General features: G+C 42.4%; 1 protein-coding gene across 3 annotated transcripts; it reads left to right on the forward strand.

The window, feature by feature from the left end:
* Positions 1-35: 35 nt before the first annotated feature.
* Positions 36-6,851, forward strand: SLC46A2 (solute carrier family 46 member 2). 3 transcript variants are annotated; one of them, XM_059873434.1, is made up of 5 exons: positions 36-122; positions 214-1,377; positions 2,909-2,992; positions 4,595-4,751; positions 6,210-6,851. In XM_059873434.1, the coding sequence occupies exons 2-5, from the start codon at positions 318-320 to the stop codon at positions 6,265-6,267; spliced, it is 1,359 nt and encodes a 452-aa protein (XP_059729417.1). In that variant the 5' UTR covers positions 36-122; positions 214-317; the 3' UTR covers positions 6,268-6,851. The 3 variants fall into 3 exon arrangements, with proteins under 3 accessions (XP_059729417.1, XP_059729418.1, XP_059729416.1); XM_059873435.1 differs by having other exon boundaries at positions 80-1,377; positions 6,210-6,314; positions 6,623-6,851; XM_059873433.1 differs by having other exon boundaries at positions 80-1,377.
* The last annotated feature ends 4,276 nt before the right edge of the window (positions 6,852-11,127 follow it).

Below are 11,127 nucleotides of genomic sequence, written 5' to 3' on the forward strand. Positions count from 1 at the left end.
AGGAAGAGGAGCAGCAGCAGCTGACAAGTGCAGGGCGTTCTCTGGCTGTACAAAAGCCTCCCATGTGTGAGCCAGAGCTCAGAGCAGCGCAGGGATGTGCAGGTGTGTGTACACATGGCAAGGTGAGCTGTGAGTATCCTGCCAGCCAGATCATCTCTTGCACAACTCTCCGGTCCTGTGCAGCCTGGCAGATCTTTCACTGCTTATTTCCAGACATGCCTCCAGAGCAGACCTTCTGAGGAGTTGTTTCCTCACATGCTGTTTCCCCAAATGCTGCTGGAAGCAGCTCTCTCCAAGAAGAGGTGGCAGCTAGCAGCATGATGGCAATAATGGCAATGAGGACATGGATTGAGCCAGTGGTCGCGGGTTCCCAAGTGGCCAGTGCCTTCTACGACACAGCACTGCTGCTGATAGTGAAGAACTACTACAACCAGACCAACAGCACTGCTCCCTCCCACGTCCTGGAAGATGCCCAGCAGAAAGCTGTATCTAATTTTTATATCATCTACAACCTAGTTCTGGGCCTGAGCCCGCTGGTGTCAGCCTATGGCTTGTCCAAGCTGGGGGACAGGATACATCGCAAGATCCCCATCTGCTTCCCTCTTCTTGGTTATTTGGGCTCCAAAACTCTCCTGCTCCTCCTGATTCTTCTGGACTGGCCTGTGGAGGTGATGTATGGGGCTGCTGCCTTCAATGGGCTGACAGGAGGCTTCACCACACTTTGGGCAGGCATCATGGCTCTGGGAGCCCTGGGGTCCTCTGAAAGCAAGAGGTCCCTGAGGCTCATCATTATTGAGCTGGTGTATGGCCTGGCTGGCTTTCTGGGAAGCATGGCATCTGGCTACCTCTTCGCTGGCTTCAGTGACCGCTACCGAGAAGGCACCGTGCTGGTGTGCTGCAGCATTGCTTGCTATGCCTTTTGTCTCCTCTACAGCATTTTTGTCCTCACAGTCCCCAAGCCAGCAGCTTCCTGCCCAGCCAAAGCCAAGAGTGCAGAGGAGGTGGGTGGTCAGCTACCAGAAGCAGTGGTAGTAGGGAGCTCCCAACCTTCAGAGAGCAGCATCTTCAGTCCAGTGTCACCCTCGAAGCTCATCATCATCCTGCTGTTTGTGGCAGCAATCCTCTATGACCTGGCTGTTGCTGGTGCCATGAACATACTCCCACTGTTCTTGCTCAGGGAACCTTTAAGTTGGAATGCTGTGGAGATCGGCCACGGCAATGCTGCTGGGTACGTGATCTTCATTACCAGTTTCCTAGGGGTACTTGTGTTCTCCAGATACCTGAGGGATATTACCATGATCATGATCGGAGTAGCTTCATTCAGCGCGGGCATCCTCATCATGGCCTTCGTGAAGTGGACGTTCCTGTTCTACATTGGTGAGTTGAACAGCCACTCACTTGAGCAAATACACACTGAGAAACGGGTGTTTCAATGTCACTGGAAGGGCTGTTTGCTTTGCTTCACGACAAGTTTGCAAGCAGGGAGTTAGGCAGGTCATCACAGGAGCAATTTGCAAGAAAGCATTCTTTTTATTACTCTTTCCCCTCATCTCCCTTAGTACTCTTAAGACTCAGCACTCTACAATATCCTGAGGAGGCATACACCTCTGACAAGGCTTAGTTTAAGGCTAATTGACTTGTAATTCCTCAGTTGGTCACAGACCAGATCTGAGCAGAACAGTGCTCACAGTGGGCGACTGGGAATTGTTGCTGACTCCCTGTACTAGCGGGACTGCATCACTGCAGCAATAGCCTGTTGTAGACTTAAGCCTTGCTTCCTCTGAGGCAAGGCTTAAGTCTACAACAGAAGCAAAATGGCAACGGCTTCCTGATTATGTGGACATCTTAAGATGTGATTTATTTTTGTCATGTGAAGGCACTTGCAGCTGATGGGAAACTTAATGAAGCACTGGTGTTGTAAAGTACCACAATAATGTCGTTTACAAACCTCACGCATGTTACATAAATTACTAAGGAACAGGTAACAATAGATGGGGCAACATCCCATGATAAAAGAAAGGCAAGTTTACTTCTGTGAGCTAACCTGTGATGAAAAGCAAAATCCAAGAACTGCATTCATTGTGCCAGAGCTATCTCACAGAATATCATCTATTACATGGCTTTAAGGTTTTGTTTCTCAGAGTGAGAAAGACATTGGAGATAAATGTCCTGAAGTGATTTTTCTGTCTGTCCCTACAGGGAATGGGGAATTGAAAATTAAACAAAGCTGTTCTAAAGGGAAAGATGATAGGATATTTTATTTGTGTACCAAGCCAAACACTGAGTGAAAATTTTTAAGAGATTGTTTGGTTAGCCAATCAAGCTGGGGAAAAAAGATAAAAAATTAAGTAAAAAAAAGCTTTCTTAATAATTCAGCTCAATTTCATCCTGAAGACATGCTGCTATGCAGTGTGTTGGATGCTTATTCCCTGCCTTGCAGAAACACCTTGGTACACTAGACATGGACCAAGTCATCACTGAGGCTGGTTCTTTCTGCTGACAGGAGGGTAATTCCAGCTCCCTATAAATTTTCACAGTAGAGACAGAATACTGCAAGCCAGAAGCAACAAGATGCAAGACAGAAGTAGTGTTATAAAAGTACTGTTCCTGTCAAGGCTGTGTAGTACAGAGGGTTCTCTGCATGTTAAAACTTAAATCATCATCCTCACGATCTCAAAGGACAGGGAGGATACCATCTATGCTAGGATGTCTGGCTGAGAACAAGAGACCGTGTCTAGTTTGGGCAAAGGACCTCTGATAATGGGAGCAAAAGGTGGCTCTTTTTAGCAGAGAAAAGGTGAAGCAAAATGCCTGCCCAAGCCAGAGGCATGTAATCTTCAAAAGTAGTGGTTGTGCTGGGTCACAAAGAGCAGATACTGGGGATAACTCAAAATTCATTGCATTACAGCACGGGCAGTGATGCTCTTTGCCCTCATCCCCTTACCAACCATCAGGTCCATGTTGTCCAAGCATGTTGAAGGATCATCCTATGGTGAGTATTTTGGTTACCTTACCAACTAAAACCCCCTGAAATCCCTTTATTCAGCCTGGAGTACTAAGAGAAAGGTAAGTTACTGCTGCAATCTCTGCTTTGTGTAATAATACCAGAGCAAGTGATACCACAAACAGGAAGGGAGAAGCAGAGAAACTTGCTGGACAAGATTCTCACATCCAGTCTTCTTGTCCTTGGTTGCATCATCATTTATCAACAGAATTTTCAGAACATAGTTCAAAAGACTACAATCAGTACATAGTTCAAAGGTGGGGAAAATAGCTGAGGTGCTTCTCAAAAACACAGGGAGAACCAAGAAAAGCAGGACATTGTGCTGGAGCACTGTTATATATTCATATATATTCACACCATTTATATCTGGCTTCTTTTACTTCCAGTTTTGGGAAGGATGGATTATTTTCATATTATTTTCAGTTATGCTCTCTAAATATTTCTTCAGGTGTTTGGCAGCTTGGTCCTGTTGCACCTGATTTAACAACAAAGAATAACTTTTGCATAAAAATTGACTCTTCTTGGAACAGTAGCTGGAATCCTTTTCCATTAAAATACATTTTAAAAATTAGTAAAGTGTATTTTACAGCAGCATATTGAGGCCTACCATTTTTACCACAATGAGCTAGATTTAGACACAAGATACAGGACTGGCCATTCATTCAAACAGCACCACAGGCCCACAACTGCTCATACCTCCTCCAAACATGTTTCCTCTGCATCCTTCACATCCTTTTCCTTTCTGCCATATGAACACAACACTGCTCTGTCACCAGTTCATTCCTACTGCTTGTGCCCCCTCACCGTCCACCACAGCAAAATCATCTACCTGCCACAAACAGCACAGCTCACATCCCAAATTAATCACTATAAATCAAACGTTTTTAACCTCCACCTTGAGCCATATGGGCTGCACATGATGACAGTGTCAGTCCAAACCTTGAGTAGGACCCTGCAGCTCTCTGCCTTCTGGTTGCAGTTTCACTCAGGTGCTGAGTGGCTGCAGAAGGCCACCCAGGGCAGCAAGTTCAGCACGCAGCCCTGACCTTGCTCCCAGTCTGCAAGTCCCAGCCAGGCTGGGTTATTTCTCTTTCACTCATTTACCATGACATAAACCCTTCAATAAAGAGTGGTTTCAACTAGAATTCAGTTTCTGCCTTTCTTCCACATGAAATATCATACAAATCACACACATCCCCATTTCAGGCATTATTGTAATTTCAACCCTGTGAACCACTCTTCTGGCCAGAAGCAGACCCTGACTAAAATTTCTCTGAGGATGTCAGCTCTAGACTATTTTTCTGCCTCTAGGAAAAGGAGCACTTACTGACCAGTTTATTGCTGCTCTTACAAGCAGCTACCTTTATAAGTAGACTGTTTAGGCAGATAGTTTTCCAGTTGAATCTTTTGTTCGACACTTAAAAGAAGGAAAAATTATTTAATTGTTATTCTAGAACAGAAGCAGATACAAGCTCATGCCATCTGGTGTTAGTGGAGCAATGACTACACAATTGTGAACCTAGATTTGTCAGGGAGATACCACAGCTGGTTTGTTAATCTCCAGCAACAAACTATGTTCTTGTCTTACAGGTAAGGTGTTTGTCCTTCTGCAGCTGTCTTTAGTCACCACAGGAGTAGTGACATCTACAGTCTACAACAAGATCTATCAAAACACACTGGACTGGTACAGTGGCTTCTGCTTCATTTTGTCTTTTCTAGTTGGCTGCCTGAGTCTCCTCCCTTTAAGGTAAGAAATGGGAAAGATTTTGTTCAAAAAGACATGTTGTATTTTCTCTGTACTTCCTGATTCTAGGTCTAAAGTTTATAATCCAGATAGGGAAGAATTTTAAAAAGAAAACAACACCCCCCCACCAACTGAATTAAAAAAAAAAAGGGGAAAAAACAAACTTGCAGAAATGAGTTGACAAATATCAAGGAGATTCAAAGAATGAAAGTTGCAATGTCTGGGCAGTGCTTTTTTAAATCTTATTTTTTTTTAATGTAACCTGAATTGCTGTAGGAAGAGTATTTGGCAGTTTAACAGCCAAATGCTTTTTTATCCCAGGGGACAAAGCATTCACACAAATGTTAGTGTTTGGTACTGTGAAAATAGTAGTAAGTAGCATGAAGGAATAACCCTACACAAAGTAAAATGTTTTTTAAAAACTCCATTATATGTTACTTACCCATTGAGACAGAAAAGAATAATTTGAGTCTTCCTCAAATGTTTCAAAGAGACAGTATTACCACAGTGAAGGAAAAGGTTACTTTTCTGGTCCATTGAATTTGCCCAACTGTACTACCATGGAGTGACTGAGAGGTACAATTTCAGGAACAACTTTTAAGCACTAAACCAGCTTCATTTGAAGAGAGAAAGCTGAAACAACCCCTGACCAACTCTTATAGAATTTTTGAGAAATCTCCCTCCAAGTCTCACTTTGTCTATTAGAGCCTCCCCGAGACTCTCCAGCTTGTTGCTTTACTAGAAACAGTAAGATTCATTCTGTATGAAGTGAACTGTGATAATGTCAGTATTTAATCCACATAACAACAATATCTTCATTCAGATGGAAGGCACATACTGGACAGGCTAATGCCTGATTCCAGGCAAAATGCTTGCCTTGCTCTGCTGTGGTTTAAACAAAATACAGTAGTACAAAGTTTAAAAGCACCATGTATACTGACTTCAGCTGCACCACCTAGACAGGAAGCAGAGCCTGTAAGGAAAGCTCCTCCACCTCTGTTTTATCCAGAGCACCAAAGGCTTTCTGGGCTTGTGAATGCATTTGACAATCAGTGTCTTCAGGACTACTAGTGTAGGGAAGGCACCTTCCTACTCATCATCCCCCTGGCTCTGCTTTCCTCCTCAGATCTTCCAGACATGAAAGACTTGTTTCTTATATGCAGCCCCCTCTCTAACAGGGGTCATTGCTAGCTACTCAAATGCTTTTTAATAAAGATTCCAAACAGAAGTACCATTATCAGTACAAACACAGGTTATTAAAGTGAAGGAGGACAGATGGTGCCAATGTCATTGAATACACACAAGAGAGGCTGGCAGACCATTGAGAGGAATGCCATTAGCATGCAGCCAGCTCCAGGTACCCTGGCAAAGTTTAAGACATAGATGTGGAAAGAGCAAACTCCAGTTTGAGAAGGTAGTTTGCTAATTCTTATTATCTTCATTTTTTATTGCTCTTTACAGCTTTGTGGCCATCAAACAACGATCAACCACTGGCTCCCTTGAGATTCTGACTGAGTAACAGAGGCATCTTCTGGTTGTTATCATTAGTCCCTACCAAGACAACAGGTTACATATCATTTATATTTCCACTTCACAACATGCCACAACCTCTCAGCCACTAAGCTTGTCCAGGAAGATATATATGCCTTGTTATTTCTGCAGCACACACCCCATCCTGCAGAGTATGTGTATTAGCTATTGCACACCAGCAGCCCGCAGAGCATTCTGCTCTTTGCTACGCTGGTCAGGAATACCAAAGAGGCACAAGGATATAGGCTAGAAATGAAAATGGCATTTCCAGAGACATCATTCAGAGTGGAAGCAGAAACCAGAGGATTGGTTTTCCATTAGTTCCTTCTTGTTTGTTCATTCAGAAATCTCAGGGCAGTTCTGTGACTTTGGCTGATGAAACAGGGCTGCAAGCCACATGCCACGTGCACAGGACCATCAGCAGGACACACCGGCTCTCCACCTCCTGCAGATGTCATCAGCTCAGACAATTAATGTTATGTACAAGACCATTAAATAGAGAAATAGCACCATAAAAATATGTAAGATTAACAGAATTTTAGTAATCCCTACAATAAAACACCCCTGAACAGATGTTCATGTCCCTGATTTCTGGGAGAATGTCACACTGTCCCTGGACAATGCTTCAACAGAACTCATTCGAGGACCAAGACTCAAGAGCTAATGCTGCTGTTTCAGCTCACAGCACCACACTGTGTGCTACTCTTGTCACAGGTTAAGAACAGCTAAGTGCAGCACACAGCTCCTACAGCATATACGGAAGTGTAGGGACACTGATATCATAAAATAGTCACTGTGTTACCTCAGCTTTTATCTGGGTTGGAAAGGAACCTCATACAATACAGGAACTAGCATGAGATGATGTCACATAAATCCAAACATGAGTCAGAAGTGTGGCATGTCTCACAGGGATGTGTCTGCTTACATGCTAATTGAACTAAGAAGGATTAAGTGGCTACCAAGGTCCTGGACTAAGTAAAGGGAAGTTAAAAGCCCCTGAATAACTGAAATAATCTGGAGGCAAATCAGGCAGCTTCAGTTCGAGCAAGGGGTATAGCAAGTAGAAGTTGGTTCATCATTACACAATCCCTTCCTCTGAGGAAGTTGCTGTCACCCTGTCCCCCACCCCCGCCCTGCAATCTTTCCTCAGCTCCTTCACTTTCAGTACGAGAAGTAATGCAACAACAGGTCAGATGATTTCTATTTAGATCAACCATGGAAGAAGATTTTAGGGGAAGGGTATTTCTGCAGTAAGAGAGTGAGCTGCTTAGCAAAATAAGCACATGCATCATTTCACCAGTGAAGACCGCAAAAAAATGAAACTTTATTCTAAGTAAAGGAGTCATCTTTTAATACATTTATTGGTCCATTCCATTAAATTAATTGAGGTAAACAAATGGTTCATTTAAAAAAAATGTACACAGTAATAGAGAATTACAAACAGTTTTACCTCAAAGCATTTTTCTCCATCAATACTAGCTCCATAGTAAACAATGCACAAAGTATATTTGAAGAGATATATGAAAGGGTATAGAAACATGCCAGCACCAGAAGGCAAGACAACATTTCCTAGCCTGTGAGTCTGAACAAGAGCATAGTTGCCAGATTTGACCAAGTACAGGAAACAAAAGCCTCCTTCCAATTTTTACATTGTTTACTAGCTAATTCACACAGAGACAAGTATTTTCACAGCTTTCATTTTGTATTTTAATGGTATGAACAGTGACTCTAGTTCTGGTGAGTGGGTTTATAGAGTGAAAGCAGAGGAGTCTGGGCAGGGAACCAGCACCATTTGGTCCTCATCACTGACACCTTCTACACCTTCACAGTGTGTGAAGCTCACAGCCAGCCTGCCTTCACCTGCATGGCACAACTCTCCAGACCTTAGGGAGGGTCAGAGGGATACAGGCACAGAGAAGTGAGAACAAGGATGGTGCTTCTTTTTTTTTCTGTACTATAGACAAAAGCCCTTTGGCTCTTATTGTAAGACTGGCTCTCAGCAACCTGTCTCCTTGTGCAGTGGGAATGTTGCACTGGCCACAATGCTGCAGCCTGATCTGAAGGTATGGATACATATCACAGCACCAGGGTTAAGGAAATGGCTTAGCTTCATAGCATAGAATTCAAAGTAGTCTAGGACAGTGACTACCCTTGTCTTACCATGCCATTTACATAAGATGATCTACTTGTATCTCTTTGGAAAGTTCATTGTTTTCTGCAAATTTACTGTGCTTTAAGCATGTAACCTTAAAAACTGTCCAATTCATTACTAAGTACTTCTACAAGTCAGATACTTCAGCAAGACTTTCAAGTGCTAAGCAGAGAAATAAACACTGCCATTTTTGTTTGTAAATTGGTTCAACAGCACTCCCAAAAAGCTTTAAATGCCACATTCAGTCTGCCAGAAAGCAAGTTTATTCCTGTGATCCCCAGTTTTTCTTCACAAGAGGGAAAAATAAAAAATACAACAAGTAGTAGCAACTTGCCTGTCTTTAAAAAATAAGCCCTGATTTTCCCTATGTGTTGTTGTAGTGAAAGTTAATATACCCAAAGAAAGAATGTTCTACCTTCAACTCTTAAGATAACAGAACATCTAATGAGTTAATTTAGTGTATACAATTTCGCCCAGTTATAATAAGGACAAGGATTTTCAACAGTCTGCAACAATAATCATAATGATATCCAGCTAAATTGTGCAAGTTTAAACAAAGCATGGCTCCTGTTAAACTACTGAACAGTCCCTGCTAAGTGCGAAAGAATTCTTTTGTACCCTTGCATCTGCAGGACTGAACCTGAAGAAATGTGTCGTGAACAGGCTATGCAGAGCCACTGCTTCAAGGCTACAGCACAGTGCCTCCACAGAGTGGTCTCTGCCACTCCTGGTTTGTTTCTATCAGTTATTCCACTACTTTATCCTCAGCACAAGTTTTAGTGCAGCAAAAATCCAAGCAGATTTCAGTGAAGAATCATACTTTATTCTTTATTATAACTCACACCAAAACTGTTTGTGTCTTTAGGGCTACACATATTACCTTTTCATTTTTCAATGTATACCTGAAAAAGCCATGCTATTTTAACATCTATGTTTATTGCAAGATTTAGATCCTGATAAAGGTACACATGAACAATGCATGGTTCATTACTGAGCATAGAAACAAGAGCTCAGCGCCTGCTTTATTGTGCTGGTGCCACTTAACAGAAGAAACAAACATCACAGAAACTATACAGAAGTAACTGGGCAGCAGTGAATTATGCATCCACTGTGAGGGCCTTGCCCTGCCTATGGATTATGAGGAAAACTGGGCTGATTTAAGGACTGCGGAAAGAACCACATTTTAAACAGGCTCATAAACAGCACCAACTACTTTTGGTGTCATTTTGGTGCACATGCAGAGAGTCATCTTCAGTGACTTAACACTCAACAAGTTACTCAAAGATGACGCTCCTGTATTATTCCTGCTTCCCTTTACCAACACGATCTGTTTCTCTCAGGAAAGTATAGACCACCCAAAGTAAAGACTTTCATTCTATAAGGACTACAGGATAACATGTTAAGAGTTTCACTGTCAGTTCAGGACTCAACCTCCTTCCAACAGCAGTTATGTGGTACAAGTGTCACTCTGCACATCTTACAGGAATTTCCTGTGACTTTTGCACTTTTCCTGACTGGCATGGCTGACCCAAACATCACAGTCAGGATACTCCCCACACCTCATTCACAGCCTCTGTCTCAGTAACCTTGTGATTTACAACAGCCCTTCATAAGAACAGACCACTCCACAGTCTGTAGGAACTAAGACCCACCTATGCACACCTGTATTACACTGCAGCAATTCTTGCAGAGGAGTTCTCCTTTGAATGTCAAGTTTTACTTCCCTTGTAAGAGCTTTGAGGTTTTGGTCCAGATCACGTAAGATAGTTCGATCTTCAGCAGCTCCAGCCTCATCAGTTACATGGTGATTTGAACTTCACTTGGTACTCTCCACTGTCCACTATGCTTCTCCTGAACAGCTGTGATGTTAATTGCTGAACTCCCCAGAAGCAACACCCACTTCAGTTTGACGTAAAGCAAAGCAGGAAGAGTCCCTTAGTGTTGTAAGGCATCAGATGAAACCACTTGTAGGAAAGAAATCACCATTCTTTCTACTCATCTTGTGATGTTTATTTTAATAAGATGGTGGGAGGACTGACTAAATATTAGTTCAAAATATATTTTGCTTGAGTCCCAGTGATGTTGTAGAGTCAACTACAAAATTCCATTTATTCCAAATTCTTTTTGAACTAATTCAAAAAGCAAGTTGATCTTTCTTTGTGGAAAATGGGGAAGACTGTAATGCTGAAGGACAGGCTGTTGGATAGTATGCAAGTGCTTATTCTAGATTGCTTCAAGATGATCCCCTTAAGTATTTCCCCTGAACAAGAGGAGTCTGTGATTCTGAACATAACAGTAACTTAAACCCGAGCTCTCATTTACACCAAAAAGTGCATATTGACAAACTGATCTTAAAACAAGAAACATAGTTTGCTTAGTACCACAGAGTTGTCAATGAAGGCTAAGCCAAAAAGAAAAATTTCTTAAAATGTCTTATATTTTACTTTTTCATGCAGAGAGCACCATCTCATTAGCCTGATAGCTACCACAGTGCTGTAACAACTCATCTTGAGAGTTTCATAAGGCCACCAGGCTGAGAAGGATGGCTGCATGTTCAGTTGGTGTTTATGAAGGAATAAATTCCAAATCAGACTAGTACCTGGTGGGTTGTTACAGGAGAACAGAGAAGTTGCACAAAATCAATCACTGCTCACATTCTTTGCAAGAACGTTGCCAGAGAACAAGTAATCACTCCAA

The sequence above is a fragment of the Haemorhous mexicanus genome, chromosome Z (assembly GCF_027477595.1).
Source record: "Haemorhous mexicanus isolate bHaeMex1 chromosome Z, bHaeMex1.pri, whole genome shotgun sequence".
Taxonomy (NCBI): Eukaryota; Metazoa; Chordata; class Aves; order Passeriformes; family Fringillidae; genus Haemorhous; species Haemorhous mexicanus.

Excerpts from the sequence above, each read along its gene's own strand:
- SLC46A2 (XM_059873434.1), top strand. The coding sequence starts at position 318 with ATGATGGCAATAATGGCAATGAGGACATGGATTGAGCCAGTGGTCGCG. Across the intron at positions 1,378-2,908 it reads GACGTTCCTGTTCTACATTG|CACGGGCAGTGATGCTCTTT; the intron begins GTGAGTTGAACA and ends ATTGCATTACAG. Across the intron at positions 4,752-6,209 it reads CTGAGTCTCCTCCCTTTAAG|CTTTGTGGCCATCAAACAAC; the intron begins GTAAGAAATGGG and ends TGCTCTTTACAG.